This window comes from Fringilla coelebs (genome assembly GCF_963513975.1).
Source record: "Fringilla coelebs genome assembly, chromosome: 28".
Taxonomy (NCBI): Eukaryota; Metazoa; Chordata; class Aves; order Passeriformes; family Fringillidae; genus Fringilla; species Fringilla coelebs.
Window position 1 is genome coordinate 5,830,184 of NC_140054.1, and position 22,116 is coordinate 5,852,299.

Consider the following 22,116-nt stretch of genomic DNA (forward strand, 5'->3'; position numbering starts at 1 on the left):
CAGCTTTTTCTTATCAATTCACCACCCTTTTTAGTAGGTAATTTTAAAGAAGGTTCGCACAGAAAGAGCCAGATTTGTAATTACATTTACCTGTGAGAATTCCTGATTTGCAGGGTCATTTTTATGTGTGGAGCGTGTCCTGACTTCCCATGCACCCCCAGGTGGAGTGATTGCATCAGGGATGTACTCAAAACAGTGCTGAGATGTCACCAAGGGTTTGAGTTTAATGACACACACACACACACAGATGCTACAAGAAAATCTGTTACATGTTGTGATTTAATACAAAACCCTCCACTGAAAGGCCCACGTGTGGATCCTCTGGTATTTCCCACACAGATTTCCCAGGGCAGAGTCTCTCTGGAAGGTGAACATGCAGTGTACACACGTGTGAGCACACCCCCCCCACCCCAGAATTGTTCTGTAACAACTGCCAAACCACTGAAACATTGCTAAAATAAACACAGAGACACCAAAAGGCATCTGAAGGAGTTAAATTCCTTTCAGATTCAAGGAAACAATTCATTTAGGCTTTTTTGTGGTAATCCCAGCTGGGACTTCCTGCTCTGTTCCTACTGGGATCTCCCCATGTTTATAGACACTGATAGTGACCTGCCCTATTTCAGACCCATATTTATTCTTGACATAGATGCTGTATTTTCCTGTGTCTTCATTGCAGACTCTCTCTATGGTGATTGTGACCAGTGAGCCCTTCACATCCATCTTGTATCTGTCCTTAAACACGATGACTTTCTCATTTTTGAACCAGGTGATCTCTGGGTAGGGGTCTCCAGACACACAGCAAGTTAAGCACAGGGTCTGTGGTGAAACAGAGAACAGAAATGGATTATGGAGCTGTAAACGTTGGGAAATTCAGTTCATAGAGTCACAGCATCATTTAGGTTGGGAAAAAAACTTTAAAATTGAGGCCAGCTCTTAACCCAGCCCTGCCAAGGCCACCGCTGAACCTCGTCCCCAAGTGCCACATCCACACATCTTTTAAATGAAGAGCAATAAAAATCAGTTCCCACATTTTCATTGGGTGACATTCCAGCACTGATATCTGATACTCCTCTTCCTGATTTCCTCCAGTACAATCAGGATTAACCTGCCTGAATTCACTGGGCCTGACTCATATTTGTCTCACTGTTTTTTATAGCTTCCTGTGCTGTAAGGTGGCACTGAAACACACACGGGGTGAGTTTGCAGTTACTTTGCAGGGGTTCTGTGCTGCCTGAGTAAAGGGGAATGTGACTCAGAAATGAAAGCAGGGAGGTGGGCTGATGGGAAAATCAGGCCCAGCACCTAAAGGCCTTGAAAGTCCAGTCCTGTGAAATGAGAGGACAACAGAAAGGGTCTGGCAGTGAAGGTGACCCAGGAGGGCACCACTTCCCACCTCTGGCAGTGCAGCAGCTCAGAAAAGCTGCAGTGCACAGGAGGGCAAAACAGGGGTCTTTCCTCCCCATCAGCAATCCTTCTGTGTCTGTGCAGGACCAATTAATGGAGTTACTCAATATTACCTTGTCCTCCATGATGGTGGCAACATCTGGCAGACCTTGAACAACTCTGGCACGACCTGGGAATGAACAAATAGAACCTTTTAGTTCATCTTATCAGCAAACTTGGCTTTGTTTCACTGAAGGGAAGAGATTCGTTTACTTACGCTTCTCTGCTATCGCTGCTTCCCTGAAAGGGAGAGAAAATTATTGTGGTTTTATTTATTAGCCATTATAGTAACAATTTAGAGTGTGAGACTTAAAATAGATTTAGCTGTGAAAATATTTAGGAGAAACTTACTTTAGCCTCTTGTGCTCAGCCAGGGCATCTTCAAAAACTGCAAGAATGAAAGGTTTTAGGGAAGGTTGCCTTTAGTTTTGTTAAACCCAGTAGCTTTAGCATTATGGTGTTGTTACCAGTGCTGGGATTATTTGGATAAATGTAATTATCCTCTAGATGGTATCTGTCCCTGCCTTAAGGAAACACAGCTCTGTTTGTGTACTGTTGAAATAAGTGGGACTGAGTTCTCTCTTTCCAAAGAGAAGTTCAGAGGAGAAAAAAACCTCCAGCAGTTTGGAAAAGCCTTTGCAAACCTGGAAGTTTTCTTTGCCAGGAGGCCACCTGTGAGCTCTGTTGTCCAGGGGAGGAATTGGACACATCCCAGGAGCAGCTGCCCCCTTCTCATCCTTTCCCCAGCAGTGCCAAGGCTCCCTAAAGGCTTCAGACCTTTCTGCTGCCCACTTCCCCTCTTCTCGTGCTTCTGTGAGCTCTTCCCTGTCCTCCTTAGCCCAATTCCACGTGGAAATCAGCTCCAGCTCCAGAAGGGAGAGAGGAATCCCTGCCCAGCTTTGAAGGGCTCCTGGAAAGCAGCTCAGGAGTGACTCAGCTCACCTTGCCCAGACAGGTCTGTTGACAGTTTGTGGGAGCTGTTGCCATCGAATATCTCCAGGGTGTATTTGCCCTTATCAGCCTCCGTGGGCTCCAGGATGTGCAGCCAGATCTGGTTCATGGTGCTCCCAGCTCTCATCCTGTCACGGCTTTCCAGTTGTTTCTCCCTGGGTAAGCAAGTGATGTCATTTCAGTCATATTTAGCAGAGCTGAGAAATCACTTTAGCACTTTTTCCTAGACCTGTCGTGGTTGGAAGTGTGGGAATCAGGATTCATTTCATGGAGAGAGGAAATCCCATGGGGCTGTACTTAGAGGCAGTTTGCCAAAGCTTCATAAACTCTACAAAAAACCTCCTAGTTCCTATTTAAGGGATTAAATCCCATTTAGATGTTGAATATTTGTAAGTATTTAGCCCTTGAATGTTACTAAAAATTCACCTCCTTATCTGCATGTGTAGGTGGTATCTAATGAAACACCAGCTATCTATTTAGGGAGACTTTATGAGGCTAAATTAGTCAGTGTTTGGGAAGAATTTTGTAATTTTGGGAATATTTTTTATTCAGAGTGGGGGAAGAGAGGAGTTTAGGAAAACATGAAGTAGTAAAAATAAAGTGTTTGAAAAAATTCCGTCTGTAACCAAGGAGGCTGTAACTGAGCAGTATCATAAGTGCAGCATCATTATTATTCTAGGAAAGATGATCACTTATAAATATTTCTGCAATGCTGCTATAAAAATAACATGACTTTCCATTCTGGAATTCCCAGACTTGTTCCAGGATGGGAGTGAATTGTGGATTTCAGCCCGTACTCAGACAAATCCACAGTTGCCTGAAAAAATGTATGGGCTCAGGCCCAAATGTTTAATTTTGGATAAACAGTTAGAAGGAACAGGGCTCCAGAAGCTTTGCAAATATTTTGTGGGGACTTACTTGTGGTACCAGGTGGTTTTCATGTAGTCTGTGTAGTACTTGACATTTGTGTAGATTTTGATGCCTTCATCAGTAGGCTGGATTTTCAGAGGTGTGGCAGAAAGAGCTGGTGGTGTGAAGGAAAGACTGAAATTGAGGAGGAATGCCCAGATTTACCTGTTCCAGAACAAAATCCCAGCCAAAGGAGCAGGGAGGGGGTGCTGCTGTGCTTGTTCCACACCCAGGGACAGCTGTGCCATCCCACCTCTCCCCTCTGCTGTAGTGCTGAGAGCTGACATACCACTGATCCTGCACAGCTCCTTCAGAAGCTCCTCAAAGGCTGAAAGACAAAGATTTAAGTGTCTATAAATACAAATCACAGCAAACCACATCCAATCTGCCAATTAATTTCACTGTGGTTAGGATGTTTCATATCCACGGGTTATTTGCTGTCTTTTTCTGTGGCAGACCTCACTGGGAATGGAGTTTTTGCCTCTGATTCATTTGTTTTCAGATGCTGGGCATTTCTTACTAAATTTAGATGCTCCTATCTTCCTTCACACTCACCATGTGCCTCCCAGACAGGAGATTTATGTTCACATGATGGATTCCAGATGTCGGGGCAGCATTTAATCTTGGGCAGCAGAACCTTCTGATTGATTCTGGGTTGAAGTGACTGAAATATCCCTGAGCTTTTATCTGTGGGGCTTGGCAGAATTTATAATGCAGTCCTGGCTTGAGAAATGACTGCAGGTGGGAATGACATCAGCATGTAGAGCAGGAAACTCTTTAAATTTGACCAGTAACTTTTTAGTGTGGGTTTTAACTCCCATAAAAGCACACAGGACATGTAGGTTTCATAGAAAGTGAGGGTATTTGGGTTTAAATCCAAAATGAGCTCAGGGCAGGGGTGTGAATGTGTCTTACTGAGTGATCCAAGGTGCTCTTACCTCCTTTTGTGAGGTCCAGCTGGGTGGAGTCCTCTCCTCGGTTATCTGAAACCACTGCTTTGTACAGGCCCTCATCTGCCTTGGTTACCTACCAAATACATGTGTGCATGTGGAATATTGACTAAAATAACCCAAACAAGCCCCAAAACAAACAGCAGCCCTCCCAGAGAAATTTCCCATAATACTGAAACAGGGCAGGATTTGGAAAAGGGAAAAATCTTATTTCTTATCAGGATCTTCAAATCACAGCCTGGTTGGGTTGGAAGGGACCTTAAAGATTGTTTGGTTCCGATCCCCTGCCATGAACTTCACTAGAACTCAGATTCAGAGCCTGACTGTTACATGAAAATTTCTTCTTTGGCTTTTCTCAGTGTTTCTTTCACTCAGTGGGCACTACCCAGAACCCACATGGAATATGAATAAGATCAGCCCATTTTTTTTTGCCACTTTCCTGTAGACCTCTGAGCTGTTTGATGTTTCACCTTTGGGATCTGCAGTGTTCCCATCCCAGTCTGTGGATCAAACGCTCCACCAGCTCGTGCCTTGTGATTGAAGAACCACTGGAAGTTGGTGTCCTTCCTCAGGTTTGTTGCCTGGTAGAAGTCAACATTTAGAAGTCAAAATCCATTTGATTTCTTAATTCTTGGATGTCCTAATATGAATCATCACTTACATTACTCCAGAATCTGAGAATTTCCCTTCTTTGTTAAAATTTCTGCCCAAAAGAAACCATCTCCTTACAAATGCAGCAAAGCACTTAGATGAGCACTGCTCATATCCTCTGAAAATTGCACCTAAAATTGAATGCTGAAGGAATTCTGTTACCTTGCAGGTGAGGAGCACTTCACAGCTCTCCAAAACTTTCCATGTCGGGTTCTCTATGAAATGTGGACCTGGAAAGGAAATGAAATCTCTCTCGTGGTGCCTTTGCCGTGTTTCCTGCGGGAATGCTTCCATCTAGTGCTGGATTCCCGCAGTGCACCTGGGAATTCCCGAGGTTCTAGGGAGCAGGGAGGGGAAACTGAAATAAATTACTTTAGATCCTTTCATCCCATACTGGGCAGCTCTGAAGCCGAGAAGAGCCTGGATTTATAACGTGCTGTCACAGTCACTAACAAGTGAATATTTTGATCCTCACTAGCAGGGAATCGCCTTTCCAGCTGTTCATTTTTCCAATGAACTTGTTTTACAAACTTCTTTATTCATCAGCATAAGGTGGGAGGTGAAAGTGGAATGCGTGGATATTTACAAACTTGGCTAGAAATCTTGTTTTTTACAAGTGGAGCTGAATTCCAGAATGTATATTCAGGTTGGACAGTTTTCAGGGTTAGAAAGTGTTCAGTGCAACAGCACTGATGCAGAGGATCTCCACTGATAAATGTGCCTAACTTGGCTAAAACTAGTTCATTATTTGATTTTTGAGGGCAGGGCAAAGTATCTGAAAACAAGGAGTCTTATCCTAGTGTCTTAATCAGCTTGAATACTGTGTTTAAAAAGATGATGAAGTGAAATAAATTCCTTTGGGTTTTGCCATCCTGGCCTCATTCTGACAAGTCCTTAACCTTTGGCTGACCTTACCCTGCTTTTTCTTCCATTGTCTCCGTTTTGCTTCAGCTTCTTCTGCCACTTTAGCAAAAGCTATGGAACAGCAAAGGACAAAGTCAACAACCCCCCATTACTGGATATTTCCTCTACAAAAGAGATATTTCCTCCTTGTCTTTATTACATTTAGTGCAGTGAACCTGCTGCTAAATACACTGAATTTCCAGCCTGATCCTGCCCTGAGATAAATCACTACACACTCTCCACTCTGCTGCCAAGGCACAGTTCACCACTGCAAGCTAATATGTAAAACATTTGGAAGGAAGAACTAAGCATTCCTCTTCAGCAGACTGCTTTTATCATCAAGCACCTATTTATAAGAATAAAAGCTTTAATTTATGGTAAAGAGAGATTCAGATCATTTCTTAAATGATTCCTGGACTTTAAATCTGGGCTAAAATTTGCTCTCCCCATTCCCAGTGTGCCATTAGAACTGTTGGAAATACTTTGGGGCCTTAAGTGCCTCACAAAGTTTCCACTGAGCATGGCAGTCTATATTTGATCCTGAATTTCACTTACATTCATCTATGAGAGCAAGGGTGAATTGATTTTTGGCTTTCCCATCTTTGAGCTGGGCTGTGTACACCCCTTTGTCATCAGCACTGAAATCCTGGATTATCAGTTCCACGAGGCCTTTTTCTCTGACAAAGTTGATTTTGTGTGTCTGTGTAAAACAGAGGAAATACGATAAACTGAAGAGATTTCCACAGCAGAACTGCTCCTGGCACAGGAGATATTGCAGTTATTTTGTACCTGTATCCTTATAAACTCCCCTCATTTTACAGGGTGAGGAAGGCAGAGCACTGTGCTATATGCCAGGTTTGGGATTCATCTGTTATTTATTTGTGTAGGAATGGTAGAATTGCTTCCAGCAGAGAGAAAGTTCTGTAAAACCACCTAACCCCAAACATCCTTCCTTCATGGGTATTACAGAGCTGAAACCAGAGTATCTGTGATTTTCAGTGGCATGGAAGTGTTGCACTTGGTTATAATCTGTGATGTGTAGTTCCATACTTGGCCAGGATGAGGAATATTTCCCCCTCTTGCTGAGGTGCAGGTACCACTGAGCTCCTGCACCCGAGAGTGCCAGGTGCCTGAACACAAACATCATCGTTCTGCCTCACTGCCCTGTTTGCTCTGAGCAAATATTGTCCTTGCAACCAGCCTGATAAATTGGGCAGATCCCTGTCAGCTCTCCAGTGGAGAGGAGACAGATTTTAGAAGAGATAAAGCCTTGGATAAACTTGTTACATGTTGATTTAACCCCCCCAACAGGGCACTGACAGCTCTGAACTGCTCTGGCCTAGACCTGTCCTTTGTTCTGGGGGTCCTGGTTGTTATCTGGGCATTGCTGCTCTGCACTGAGCTGACAGCCCATGATTTATATTTGTGCTTCATTCTCAACTGTCTCCCCTCTGGTCCTCTCATTCCAAGTATTTTTTAAATGTTCTAATATTAATTTGATATGGGAGGACAAGGAGGAGGCCTGAGCATTTTTGTGGATGTTTGAAGAGGCTGGAGGGTGCTGTAATACACGGGGTTATTTCCAGTGCTTTGGACTGAGAAATACATCACTTCCATCTGCCTTTAGAATTCATGAGGTTTGCCTGTATTCAGTTCAAAATCCCCATCAAAATATCTGATGGGAATTCAGAAAACTGGGAACGTTCCATGTTCAGCAGTGGGGAAGTAAGTCAAGATGAAATGCAGAATAAAACCTACTGGGGTACTGGTGAGCTCCTTGTCATTGAAAATCAGGTGCAGCTCAGCGTTCGGGGACAGCTTCTCCACCTCCAGCCACAGCCTCACTTCCCCTTTCTCCAGAACATCGATGTTCCAGCCAGATATCAGCTTGATCACTGGCAAGCAGAGAGAAGCACCAGGGGAATCCCAGGCACACCACAGGATTTGGCCCAGCCAGGGCTCTGCTGGCTTCCCTTTTCCCAGGCTGGCCCCTGCTCGTGGCTTTTTGCTGCTTCAACTTACGTGGGTTCCTGATTTCGTGGCTACGTTTCAATAACTTGTCCAGATCTGAAATGCAGAGAATTAAAAGTCAACACTAGGCCAATACAAATTAATTGTATCAATTTAATTTAATTTGTTGATGAACTCTGTGTCAAAGAGAAGATAAAACATTCAGTAATGGGGAGGACTAGAAAAGGTGATAAAGGGAATTGTTGGTTATATCTGAATAAAGCGTTGGTTGGATCAATTCAGGAGCGTGCCAAAGTTGTAAATCATTGTGACAGTGTAGCCAAATGTGAAATCTGAACTGCAGTGGAAAAATGACTTTGCAGGAGCATGGAATCGTTCCTTAGGGGACTGTAAAAGAAACTGCCCTTGAGCCTTCAAGGAATGGGAAACATCTTTTTAGTGATGCTATTAAGTGACATTAGTCACTCACTATTCTTCTGCAGGAAACTTTCCTCTAAACATCTAAGATTAGAAAATGAGGGCACATTAGTTTTTTGTTGTTGGCAATTATCAGTTTTTACCTTCTTTTGTTAAAATGCAGCTGGCAGAAATATCATCATCTACATCTGTGACCTCCACTGAATACACACCCAGGTCCTTTTCTGAGGGCTCTTTCAGTATCAGCTTTGATCTAGAAGTAAAAAGAATAATAGCAAAAATTATATATTTTCCTCAGAAATTATGTCTCCTGGTCCAGAATTTGATACACCCAGAACAGGAAATGTAGAACTCATTGGAATTTAGAAATGACTCTGAGGAGCCAATATGTAAAGAAATTGGGAACAGGATGGCAGCTGCTCCCCAGATTGCACTGACCAGCTCATTTCATGGACTCCAGGGCTGGGAATCAGGAAAAGGATGGGGAAGCATTTGGCTTCAGGTTTTTCTTGGTGTTTAATGTGTTCTTTACTCACCAGTTCATTTTCTCAGTGTGCATTAGATCCTCACCTATTGCCTTTCTCTTCAATCTGGACTCGGTCAGGGTCTGGAGGTCCCTCATAGTCCTTTGACCAGATAAATTCAGAGGAGTCATTCTTTTCAGGAGCTTCAAAAGCCATGTAAATGAAACCCTCTTCATCCACCCCAACTTCAATTTCATTTGTGCCTGGATGTGTGAAAAACCCACAAAACATTCCTTACCATAGCAGATCAGGGCTGAGCTTCTGCACATCTAACTCAAAAACAGCCCCCAAAACCAAACCACACAGAGCACAGTTAGAGCAAATTAATTTGGGCAGCTTGATTTGTTCATCTTTGTTTTACTGAGAGTTTCTTGCTGTGAAACAAGTAGCTGATGCATCACAAAGCAGATTTTCACCCAGATCATACATTTATTTACAGACTGGCCCAGTCTCATGGCTCCTAGCTTCATACCAGGTTTGGTTTTAGCCACCACAGGGTCCGAGGGGAGTGAGGGGGGTCCAACTCCAGCCTTGTTCAGTGCTCGTACTCGGAAAATGTAGCACTTCCCTGTGTCCAGGTCTGAGACCTGCAGGGAACACAGCCAGGAATTAATGGCAGACTAGGACAAGCAGCACTTGGACACTAAGAGCAGGTACAGACCTTCATGTGGGTGGTGGCTGTGGGCTGCTTGTTTATCTGTTTCCACTCTTCTGAGCCTTCTTCACACAGCTCTATGAAATAGCCTGTGACTGGCCCTGCCCCCAGGTACAGAGGAGCTTCCCAGTGCAGCTGCAGGGAGGAGTCCCTCACCTCAGTGCACCTGACATCGTAAGGAGGGCCTGGCACAGAGGGAACAGGGAAACTGCAGTTGGGCTGGGGTCAGAGAGCAGAGTTTAGGGTGGCAGTTGAGTAGTGGGTCTGTAGGGGATGGTTTCTATGGTAATTAGGGGTAGGTTTATGAAATAGCATAACCAGCTGCTTTAATGGTATTTGCTGTGGTGTAAAGAAAAGGAGATTTAGAGTTTAGATCCTGATTCTTCATTCTCTGGAAACAATATTATTAAAAATACCTGGGTGCTCTATCTGTGTAATGCAGGAACAACACCCTGCATCAGAAAACCCTTGGAAGTGTTTTGTGCTTTTCTGTCCTGGGAGCAACCGTTTCTGTGGTAGAAACCCCTTGGAAGAGTGGGGAGATACCAAACTCAGCTGGTGCCATTTCCTGGATGGTTTTCCATGAGGGATACCTGGCTCTGGCATTGTCCATTCCTCACATCTGAACAAGTCGCTGGGCTCGGACACTTCCCCAACTCCAGCCCTGTTCATGGCACGGGCACGGAACTCGTACAGGTGCCCCTCCTGCAGGCTGCTGACCTTGGGGTGCAGAAGGGCAGACCTGGTCAGTTCAGCAGGACACTGAAGAAGCAGAAAAAGCCCAGCTCACCCTTGGTGCAGCTGTTCCCAGCTGTGCCCCAAATGGATACCGTGCAAACGCGCCGTGGAATTGGCTGAGTGTTGACTTCGTGCCAGTCGGGCTCAGAGTGGTCGTGCTGGTCCAGGAAATATCCCAGGATCTTTGTTCCTCCTTTGTGCTTCGGGGCTTTCCAGCCAATGGTCATCTCAGCCTTGCCACAGTGCAGCAGCACAAAGTCACGGGGGGCCGAGGGACAGGCTGGGCACAGAGGGACAGACAGAGCAGCGGTGTCAGCACAACGTCCACGTTCTCATGTGGGAGTCACAGCAAAAGCCTTGGATGTGTCTCAGGAGGTGCCTTGCCTGGTGCTTTACGGTTTGTGTGGCAGAAAAGATGGGAGCAGTGGGTTGATAAAAGGGGGGACATGGAGGGTTAGGTCCTGGATGGTGTGGTTGTAGGATTTCCTAATTTCCCTGAGAAATTCCCAATGTTGATTTCCAGACATCACATAACCGAGCACTTAAAATGGTCACTTGTACCCAGAGCCAAATTAACACCACAGATGTAACACTGCTAGGTCAAAATGCTAATTAATTAACTCTGTCCACGCTTGGCAAGTGTAATTGATGGCAGAAGCTGCAGGGTACAAGAAAACGAGTTCCCTTTTGTTTTGTTTCTCAGACACTGTCACCATAGCAGGCAGTGGGCTGTGCCTGACAGATGGGGTTAGAGGGGTTTCATTCTGGTCACTACTCACCAATTGCTGGCCTGACAACGATGGGATCTGTTTCTGGTGAGCTCTTACTCAGTCCTGCATCACTGACAGATTTCACACAAAACACATATTCCTTTCCAGGCTGCAGCCCAGGAACAGTAAATCTGGGAGGGCAAATGAATATGTTTGTGTTTGCCTGTACACAGGTAAACACTGCTGAAACAGACAGCAACACACCTTAATAAGGCCTTGTTCCTGCAAAATCATTACTTGTCATTACAAATGAATGTGTCACATGAAATGGCTCCAGATAACTCCCAGTGGGTTTGGATCAATGGAGAGGAATCACCATGGGCAGAGAGATAAACAGGACATTTTAATGGACTTTTTCTGCTTGACATGTGACCGCCACAGCTGGAGAGTGACTGTAAATTCTGCATGTGACTGACACCAACTTACTCTAGTGCAAAACAGGCAAACCCATGGAATGTGGTTCTGCTGGTGCCCCAGGCTCAGTGGGGCTGTACAGCCCAGCCTGGGGAGAGCACACAGCCTTGGCTTAGGCCTGGAGCAATCCTGAGCCCTCCCAGAGGCCCTGGTGTTGGTGTGCCTGCCAGCCTGTGCGTGGGGACTGAAGGAAGTTCTTTTTTTATCTGAAACACGACTCCAGCAGAAACAGGAATGCAGGTTGGGCCCCTGTCCCCCCTCAGCAGGGCAGAGAGCTGCACTCACTGGTTGCCTGTCACTGGTTTGTTGTTGACTGTTTGCCATTGCTCCGTGCCCGTCTCACGGCAGTAGATGTAATAGCCAAGGGGCTCCGGGCCATCCCTGGGCTTGTCCCACTGCACAACAACAGATGTCTTGGTGTCTCTGAAGGCCAAAACCTGAGATGGTGGAAGTGGAGGAGCTAAAAGAGGGAAGAAACAAACCAAAAACACAGACAAAAGTAGTGAGGGTTAAAATCTATAATTTAAAAAAGCCCAAACTATTATAAATGAGTTGGTCTGTTTGATTTATTCACCTTTTCCACAGCACCACTTTCAAATTGTTGCCCAGGGAAGCTGTGGCTGCCCCATCCCTGGAAGTGCCCAAGGCCAGGTTGGATGGGGATGGAGCAACCTGGGATAGTGGAAGGTCCCTGCCTGTGGATGAACTTTGAGCTCCCTTCCAACCCAAACCGTTCTGGGATTCAGTGGAATTAGAACAAAATGCCATGGACAGGGGTCTCTACTCTACAGGATCTGTGCCTGGGTTTGCCAGATGACTTCTTCCTCTCCCCACACAAACTCCTCTGAAGTAGAGGAGGAACAAAGCTCATCTTGATTGTCCTTGGCTCCACCCTGAATGGGACCTGCTCCCCTCTGCATTTCCATCTGTGAGTGAACACTGGAGCAGCTTCAGTGTGGGACAGTACACAAATAAAGACTCAGTGCTCATCTGTCTGCAGAAGAGAAACACCAACATGAGCCTGTGGCCCTCTTTCTGTAATCTCAGTCCAGGGAGAAAACAACTCAAAGCAGCCCTGCAGAGGCTGCTGTCCTGGCTGAGCTCCCCCCCAGCCCAGGCTGCTGCAGCCTCCTGTCATTCCTTCCTCACTGTCACCTCCCTCACACCATGCTGGAAGCATCCTTGGATTAAACACAGGCTTCAACTGTTCCTATTTTATTAAATGTAATTCCCTGCTCACTGCTTGCTCAGATTAACACTGCCCTGACCAACTGCAAACCAATTAAAGGAGGATTTAGAGCTTCAAGAGATTTCCTTATATCAAAGAACTGCTGTGTAACCATAGACCACGAAGTTTAGAGGGGAGCGTGGGCAGGGGATCCCCCTCATTGCTGGCAGCCCATCCCCTCTGCACAGGGTTACTGCAGGAGTTAAAGCCGTGAGGTTTAGAGGGGATGCCCCTCGTTGCTCTGCAGGGTTAGTGCAGGAGTTAAAGCCGTGAGGTTTAGAGGGGATGCCCCTCGCTGCTGGCTCCCGGCCCCTCTCCGGGGCGGTGCCGGGCGCGGCGGAGCAGCGTTACCGGGCGGGGTCCCGGCGCGGACGGCCGCGCTGGGCTCCGAGGGCTCGCTGATGCCGAACTTGTTGACGGAGCGCACGCGGAACCGGAAGGATTTTCCCTTCTCCAGACCGAAGAGTGCAAATCTTGGGGAATTCGCTGGCGTCTCCAGGTTCACCATCTGCCAGGAGCTGCTGCCTACGAGCGACTGCAACGGAAAAGGAGATGATTTACAACTCCTAAAGTTAGCACAAACCCCTCCTGACCAATAACAAAGCTGGGCTTTGTAGGAAAGGAATTTTAAAAAGCTCCAAACAAAACACAAACCAAAGCCATAAAATATGTATTTCATGTTGATGTACCCCCACTTTTCACCCTTGGCAGCAGAGGGCCCCTTTGCTGCAGGCGCATAGAAGTAAGGATGCATGAAGGGAGATTGGCAGAAGATGCTAATTAAGCAACAGAGTGATTAGTGGGGAACAGGACAGTGAGGTATTCTCAGTTCTTCACAGTTTTTCCACCTTTCAGGGCCAAAGCAGTTCTTCCGGTTAGAATTCTGCTGCTGTTCTGTGGTGTTAAAATTCCTTGCCCATTCCTTGTTAATCATTAGTCCTTGAGCTGTGTCAGAGTCAGGGCCATGGCTCAGGGCACTTGTGGGGCTGGAGTCTGAACCAGCTGGGTTTGAGGCTGGATCACCCCAGTTCCTAACTGGGAATGGCCTCACCTGTGCCATGGCCCACCTAAGAAAGAAATTATTCTGCTCTGCAGCTCTCCTTCTGCCCTGTGATATTATTTTCTTACCTTTTCCACATAGTAATTCAGTGGCTCTCTGCCTCTTGGATCTGGTTCATCCCACGCCAAAGCCACATAATCTTCTCTGACCTCACTTGCATGAACATTGGTGGGTGGCAAGGGAATTTTAATGTGTCCTATGGGAAGGCAGAAAAGGCTTTAGTGATAATGTGGCAGGAAAATTAAAGTTCTTTTACAATGGATTCTGTTCTCCTACTATAAATTAAGATTTTTAAATATGAAGAAGGAGACAAACACTTTGGGGAAATTTGAACTCACCCTCCAGGTCATCCTTGGATATTTCTATGGTCCTGCCCTGGTCGTATGGAATCACTGCAATGACAAACAGGGCAGAGTTACCCACCCACAGGAGGTGCTTGGGGAGAAAGACAGAACTCAGGACTGGCTCGTTGGTTCTCTGCACAATTATAGACATTTTGTGTCACAAACGATGGCACTTTGGGCTTTTTCTGTTCAGAATGCTCCCGAGATGGGCTCAGCAAAGACATTTGTGGGAACGGGGAGGATCTGGACAATCTGCACTCAGTTATTCCTGCAGCCTCCCGTGGTCCTGAGGGAGCAGAGTGTCCTGGGTTTGGTACCAACCTGTCACTCTCTTGTCCCTGCTGGAGTCGTGGGTGGTGACAGGGTCACTGGCCCTCGAAGGGTGGCTGGTGCCAGCCTTGTTGACAGCCTTGACCCGGAACTGGTACGTCTGTCCCTCAGCCAGGCCCAGCACTGGGCACCTGCAGCCCTTCACGGGCTGGGCACTGCACTGCACCCACTCCTCTGAGCCAGCCACACACCTGCAAGGACACACAGCCCACAGGCTTCCTTTGTTCTATTCCCACCAGCAAATGGGGTTTCTTAGCTCCAAGATGATGCCTTACAGACCTTTCAATGAGGTACCCCAGGATGGGGCTTCCTCCATCATCACTGGGTGCTACCCAGGAAAGGACCAGGCAGTCTTTGTTCACATCGTGGCATCTCACGTTGAGGGGGGATCCTGGGGCACCAGCTGTTAGTGCTGCAGCATCTGCAAAACACCAGGTGAGGGTGGGTAGGTTTTCTTCTTTTCTCTTCCAGAATTTTTTAATTTTAAGTGTCTAAGGGCCTATTCCAATAACACAAATACTATTTTCTAACCCTGAAATCACCAGCGAAAATAAGAGTTGGTCATTGTGATAATCCTATCCACACACAAAATTAGGAGCTGTTTCCTTGTGTGTGAAGGGGGAATTCCTTTATGCTGAGGTCTTGGGAAAGGAGATCTGCAGGTACCTCTGACAAACACATAAGTGGTCTGCTCCTTGTAGCCGTGCAGCGAGGGGACACGGATGGTGTAGAAGCCCTCATCCTCCTTGTGAGCACACGGCACTGTCAGAGAGGCCTCACGCTCCTGGCACCTCAGCTCCCGACCTTCTGAGTCCTGCAGCAGCTCCCCTGTGGAGCAGGAGAAAGGGAGAGGAAATGCACCTGGATTTGCCTGGTTAGGAGGGGCAATATTTATTCCCAAATGCCTCAAAAAGCACAGAATGAGATGAGGGATCTCTAAGACATTCCTGGATTATTTTTGTGCCTCCAAATTTCAGCTGCGGACTGTGATCCACAGAAACACCCAAGCAGAACAACACAGAGTATCCAGAAGGTTTTCTCACTGGAGAACCACAGGCTTTTCAAACTAAGGCTCTTCAAATATTCTTATGAACAGGAATGTCATTACCCCAAAACATTTCAATGTTATCATCTTTTACAAGCAGGGAGAAGACAAACATTAAATAGTAACAGCTGTAGCTGGAGCAGAGCTGAGAGCAGCTCAGGCATCCTGGATTTTCATGATTTTCCTTTTTTTTTTTTTCTATGAACATTCAGTCACAGCTGTGAATTCCAGTGGGACATGCCCAGAGGTAAATGCACATAAACTCAGCTTTTGCCTACAAACCATCTCTGAACCAGGTGATGCCTCCTTGGTGGTCCAGTAAATCAGAGGAGAAGTAACAGGAGAGGGTGAAAGGCTCCTTTTCTCTTGCAAATAAGGGTTTCAGTGGAAAAGCAAAATCTGCCTCTCTGGCCAGGAGGGATCCTGTGGGATGAAAGTCAGCATGATAAAGGGACTTCCAGAGCCTTCCTCCTCTAGCATTTTTATTGTCATATATTTAGAGTGAGCCTTGCACTTGTGCAGTCAGGCTGACAGGAAAAGCTCTCAGGGAAAAAATAATCAAATTGCATCAGGCTATAAAAATAATTAATATTAACATCAATGATTTACTCACTTTTGTATATTTCTGAATCAAATCCTGACTCCTTTCCATAATATTCTATAAGAGAAGAGGAAAACACATTGAGCAAATCTCATGGAGTGTTTATCTTCCTAATAACACCCAGTGATGCTCAGCAAACTGTTTTTCCCTCAAGCCAGCCCTTGATTTGAACCTTTAAAGTGTCACCATGGGTTAAAAGTTCAATTCATTTGACAGCTGATGCCCTTCACAAGTCTCTGGGGATGTGTGTGCAGAGGAAATTGTCCAGGGGAAGCAATCCTGCTCCAAATGCTCACGTGCACTCCGTTTTTCAGAGCTAAGGAGGGCTTTGTCACTTTGCCTTCTGCCTTTTCAAGCAGGCCAGTTAAAGCCAAATGAAATAAAGATTTGAATAAAAGCAACCCCCTGGGTTCTAACAGCATTCTCAGAGGATGATGTGGGATTCTGGGAAACTACCAGTGACTGGGACTTCAGGATTTAACCAAAGGAAAGGATGTTTGTGCTGAGGCAGAGGCAGTTCCTGGAGCTCAGGGAAGGATGTCCCCAGATCAGCTGCTCCTGGGTTCTCTGGAGGTGTCACAGGTCCTCCTGCTCTGGTCTCTTGGCATCACAGCACAACATGAAATCATTTGGAGCTGAAACCCAAGAACTGATGTGCTCAGGATGAAACTGAGGTACTTTTCTCTCAAGTTGCAACCAATGCCCATAAAATCAAGCCTGTGCTTTCCGTGGTTGAAGTTTGGCAATAGCAGATCAAAAATTGAGGAGTGAGTGTGACCACTGGAGAGAGGAGGGAAATACAAAGCCTTGGAGGTTAAACAGCCCTGTGAGAGCCTCAGTGATGTCTCAGGGAAAGTGGATCCCAGGGAGCCTCCCCTGGCATCGAGGCCTTTGCAGGCAGCCAGGGCCCAGAGGAGGAGATGCCATGGCCTCCCTGGGCACCAGGAATGTTTCCAGTGGAGCAGGATTAAGGCCTGGCTGTAATCTCTATTTTCAGAGCAGTAAATGCAGACAGCAGAAGGAAGACTCGGGTTACTGGGATGGCTCTGGGGGAGGAGCAGTGTCTGCAGGGCTTTGTCCCTGGTGAGGGACAGGTTAACCAGGCACTCAGAGGTGAGGAGAGCTGTCCCAGCCAGGCCTTTCTGTGCCAGAGCATAGCCCCTGTTCCATCCTTATCCTGCTCTGATCCTAAAGATCCCACATGGAATGAGAGGGGCAGGTTATTATTGGCATGGAATTTTTCCTTCAGGCTGCTTTGTGGGAAAGGGCAGCTCTTGTTGGGGCCACACTGTGAGAACCTCCTGGTAACTTTTCCTGCAGTAGGGTAGGGGGAATTTAGGACTCAGGGAAGGATGCAGATGAAGATTTTCTGGGCTGGCATACCTTTAGAACTGGTAAATGCCTGCTGCATATTTCCAGTTTTGCTGAATTTTGGCACTGTTTAATTAAAGGAGCTGAAAGGTGTGATAATACATTGCTTTTACAATCCTGGAGTCACAGTCTCCTTCAGGGATCTGCATCCCAGACAGAACTCAGATCAAAATATGGAGTGTGAGGATAAGTGTGATAACAACACAAGCCATGGCAGAGGGCTCTGTCAGTCCCACTAAAGGGTGTCATTGTCTTCAGCCCTGTAAGTCTGTTCTGTCCATGCTTTTTATTACAAAATTGTAATTTAGATATAAATAGATGAAATATGAAGAGCTAAACTGTGATCCTGTGAGACTGCTTTGCCTATTTCCTAAAGCTTGAGATTATTTCCCTTTTTAAGTGCTGGTGGTTTATTTACTTCCTTCCCCACGTCTGGCCTTGGCTGTGCACAGTTTGTATCTGTGGAGTGTGTGCCAGTTATTTTAAGAACAGCACAAAGCCAAGAGGAAAATCCTGCATTTGCCCTGGGTAGTTACTGATTTCAGGGACAGAAGGTGGCATTCTCTGCAATAATGCCCTGAGAGGTCTCCCTGAGAGCCACAGTTCTTGGGGAACCATTTCTTGCTTATCTTTAGCAGACTCTCTGTGAGCCTGTTGAGTTCCACTGTGGGGCTGTGTCATAGCAGTCCAGAAGAAATAAGCACCTAAATTTAGTACAATTTTATCCCAGTGAAAGGACAGCTGTGTCCATATGGAATCTGAAAGGAAAACCTTTGGCTGGGCCCAGAATGACTGAGGAAGAGAAGCTGTTCTGTCCTTTTCCAGAGTGCCTGTGTGTGCCTATCAAATAATGGAAATGTTTGGAAGACCCTGCAGTATTGGAAAGTTGAAACCCAAAGGAATATTTGTACTTACTCCTGACAAGCACTGTAGCAAAGGAGTAAGCTTCACCATACTGATTCTTCACCTCCACACTGTACTCAGCAGAATCTTCCATGGAGCATCTGAAAAAAAAAAAAATCCTCCTTCATATTTCACAGGATTCAAATTCAAAGGGGTTCCCCTTTAATCCCAGGGGTGTTTGCTTTTCATCCAGGAGCTGCTTTTCCTTTCAATTACGAGGATTTCTGGTACTTTGTAGTCAATTTTTTCTCATGAGACCCAGAAGGAAAACATTTTAAGTACTGAAGAAACAAAAGCCTGTGGAGCATTTGATTCCAGTGAAGATTTGCATTTGTCTATCACTGATAATTCAGAGATCAGAACTAATGTTGTTCTGATTACACTGATCCATCCCAAATCACATTTCTTGGTGTCCTCATGAAGTGCTTAATGTGCATTCCTTACCCTGAAGAAAAAAATGTTGCTGATACATAAAAAGAAGAGCAGAAGTAAATGAAACAATTTAATTTTGTTTGATTTTGTGTAGATTTTTTTAAACCTTGTGAACTGCTGTGGAGATTGGCAAAGGTTTAGCTCAAACACAACAGCCTAAAGGCAGGCAAGGTCAGATTCCAGAAGAATTACTTGGTTTGTTTATCACACACAGAGTGGGAATTTAGGGTGAGCAGGTCTCACTCAGCTGAAAAAGCATCTCAGCCAAGGGCACAGCCATTACCTGCTGATGTGCAGGGTCAGCATCCCAAGGGCACAGCCATTACCTGCTGATGTGCAGGGTCAGCATCCCAAATTTGTTACTGATCTTGTATTTTCCTGCTGGGGCTCGGCGGAGATCGATGGGGATTCCATTTTTATACCTGGTAGAGAAGAAGGAAATGTGCTGTTAGGGAAGGACCCACATCAACCACCAGAGGAAAGAGGAGCAGACACAGTTCCCTCCTTTACAGATCTCCCTCTTCAATCCAAACCAGTCTGGCAGTGAAACCCAGAGCCCTCCATGGTCCTGTGTGGCTGCTCAGCCTTGGCTTTACATCCCTGCCCTGCAGCCCCTGTGAGCGAGCTCACAGATGTCTCTTCCTTGTGCTCCCAGGGATGTGTGGGAGGTTCAGATTCTCTTTGCCCTCTGAATAATTCAGAGAGGTCGTTCTGGAAGGACACAGGACATGCAGAGCTCCCACAGTGGCAGAGCTGCTGCCTACGAGTCATTAGTAATGCAAATGTTTGCACACTTAAACCTTCCAGAGGAGGAATGGCCAATCACTTCAAACTGATCAAAATACACTTTGCAAATTGGGCTTTTGAGGTGGTCTTTCATTTATTTCTGGTATTTATGGAGTGCGCTGCACTCAGGCCCAGTCCATAACACTCTCCCCCTGAGGTTGGTTAATACACAAAGGGAGTAAGTGACAGCTGTATTGTATTTTACAAACTGTAGAAGCAGCAGCACATTAATGCTGGAACTCTCATGGTGTCCAAGGCAGCCAGGCCTTGTTGGGGTGTGTTTGTGGTGATTTAGTGCTGAAAGGAGATTCTGCTTTTTGAGACTTAAATCCCAAGTCTGCCTGTGGGGAAAGCAAAGGAGAAAGGGAAACCTCCATGAGCATCAGCCCTGTCCCAGAAGGATCCCACAGGAGTCTCCAGGGAATCCTCCATGAACACCAGCCCTGTCCCAGAAGGATCCCACAGGAGTCTCCAGGGAATCCTCCATGAACACCAGCCCAGTCCCAGAAGGATCCCACAGGAATCTCTGGGGAATCCTCCATGAACACCAGCCCAGTCCCAGAAGGATCCCACAGGAGTCTCTGGGGAATCCTCCATGAGCACCAGCCTTGTCCCAGAAGGATCCCACAGGAGTCTCTGGGGAATCCTCCATGAACACCAGCCCAGTCCCAGAAGGATCCCACGGCTCTGTCACTGCCTCCAGGCCCCCATGTCCCTGCTGGTCCCACACCTCTGGACCCTGAGGTGATTCTGTGACCTCTGCAGCTGTCCCTGCCGTGTGCCCGTGCCCGTGGCCGTGCTGGCAGTGCCGTACCAGGTGGCCTGTGGCACGGGGGTGCCCAGGGTGGTGCATGCCAGGGTGACATCCATGCTCTCCCAGACGGCGTGTGCCCGCAGCGGGATCCAGAGCAGGGGCGCCCGCGCGGCGCGCAGCTCCAGCAGCTCCTTCTGCAGGCAGGCCTTGTGCAGAGCCTGTGCGGGGAGACACCGGTGAGGCAGGGCACGGGGGGAGCTCCTGCACAGTTCCTCTGACACGGGGACATCTGGTAGTGTCTCAGTGGGAGGGGTGCAAGGCCTGTAGCTGGAGGGACTTTGGGGTTGTCCTAACACCTGTTCCGGTGTAGGATCACACTTTAGCCCTGTTGGCATCTGGTGCCAGCAGAGGGCTCTGCTCTGACCTTCCTGCGCAGCCCCTTCCTGTCAGCCCTCACTCGGAGCTGCCTGCAGATCCTGATGAGCTCCTCTTCCATCTTCTCCATGTCATTCCCAAAACGAGTCCTCTTCTGCCCCCTCTGTTCCAGCTCCAGGAGCTCAGCTTCCCTTCTCAGATTGTACTCCCTGGAACTGCATGATGATAAAAGATGACAGAAGTCAAGATAAAACTTTTTTCCTCTTTTTTAGGGATGTTTTTTGTTGACAGCACACTTTTTGGTTAAATCAGGATGGGTAAGGACAGAAACACCAGCTGATGGAGTGTGGGGAGGAATGTCAGGGAATTATCCCCCACAGGAACCTGCACTCCCAGAAGAGATCAGACTTCCATGTGGATCCACTGTTTGGCCACTTCTCATCCTGGGGAGGAAGCTGGGAAAAGGATCAAAGGGAGGAGAGATGTGGCTGAGATTTTCTGGGAAAGAGGGAGAGTCCCATCTGTTACTATTCATTAATTAATCTGTTGATATTTTCCATTTATTCCTTTGAAATCTGGCGTCTCTCACACCCCTACATGTAAGCAGGGCAATGTTCCTCATTAGCACATGGCAGCATCATTTAATTTCCTGCATTTTAGTTGAGGCCTGGTGTTTTTAAAGGAGGAACCTCTGGTTTGATCCTGCTCTTTCTCCTTCCAACAGAATTAAACTGGGAGCTGTGACCCTGCTAGAGAGCTGTGGTGTTGCCCACAATGGTTCTATTGGAGTTACAATAATTCCTGACTTACTTTGCTGTTTCAGAGGTCAAGGCAAGGGCAGCTGCTATCGATAGGTCTGAAAGGCTGAAGGTCTCCTCTTCCTCACTTCCAGGGGCAGGTTCATGGAAAAGAATCCAGATAATGTTCCATCATTTCACAAACTCAGCATTCTACAAATCCACGAATGTGTAGAAAGCCCTGTCTGCACCTGATGGACTCAACCTGTCCCTGACTCTGGGACTTACCTGGTTTTAAACCTTTTTTTCCTGGTTGTGGAGGTCATTTCCAAGCTCTGTTTCCTCTCCTCCTTCTGCTCCTCCTCTCTGTGGTGGAAAAAGGCTCTGGTTCCCATGGTGAGATGTCAAAGCCAAGCTTTCTTGCTGGAATAGATTAAAACATTCAAATCAGAGACTTTAACAGAATCTTTTAAAGCCCTTGTTCTGCTTTGGGGTTCAGGGGCTGTGAGTGAAGGTTCATATAAAAATATTTTCTGACATCCACACTGTGAGAGGTGTTTGCTTCATGATGCTTCTGTGGAAAGTGGGATCAGGAGGAGGAATGGAGTCCCAGAACAGGGAACAGGCAGCCCCTTGTGGGTAGATTTGTTTCTCCAGGATCTCATCAGGAATCCTGCAATGGTTTTGGGTTGGAAGTTAAAGCCCATCTGATGGGCAGGGACAGCTCCCACCAAACCAGGGTGCTCCTGCAGTTCCAGCTGCTGAAGCAGAGCTCTCCCTTGTGTCCCCATGTACAAATGTGTAATTCCCCATGCCCAGGCTGCACACAGAATGGTCCCAGCTCAGAACTC

At 46.7% G+C, this 22,116-nt stretch overlaps 1 protein-coding gene across 1 annotated transcript; it reads right to left on the reverse strand.

Moving 5' to 3' along the window:
- Window positions 1-250: 250 nt before the first annotated feature.
- Window positions 251-21,660, reverse strand: MYOM3 (myomesin 3; the record flags this gene model as incomplete). The annotated part of the gene is made up of 36 exons (XM_084222752.1): window positions 251-819; window positions 1,521-1,576; window positions 1,664-1,686; window positions 1,798-1,834; window positions 2,389-2,552; window positions 3,316-3,421; window positions 3,596-3,634; window positions 4,245-4,332; window positions 4,727-4,837; window positions 5,070-5,137; window positions 5,823-5,882; window positions 6,366-6,510; window positions 7,569-7,705; window positions 7,833-7,877; window positions 8,342-8,451; window positions 8,769-8,925; window positions 9,195-9,309; window positions 9,384-9,562; window positions 9,971-10,097; window positions 10,208-10,395; window positions 10,895-11,016; window positions 11,585-11,759; window positions 12,879-13,062; window positions 13,656-13,783; window positions 13,926-13,979; window positions 14,253-14,452; window positions 14,541-14,682; window positions 14,928-15,089; window positions 15,589-15,729; window positions 15,920-15,964; window positions 18,194-18,282; window positions 18,940-19,035; window positions 20,214-20,371; window positions 20,578-20,743; window positions 21,339-21,413; window positions 21,554-21,660. The coding sequence occupies 36 exons, from the start codon at window positions 21,658-21,660 to the stop codon at window positions 523-525; spliced, it is 4,296 nt and encodes a 1,431-aa protein (XP_084078878.1). The 3' UTR covers window positions 251-522.
- Window positions 21,661-22,116: the final 456 nt, after the last annotated feature.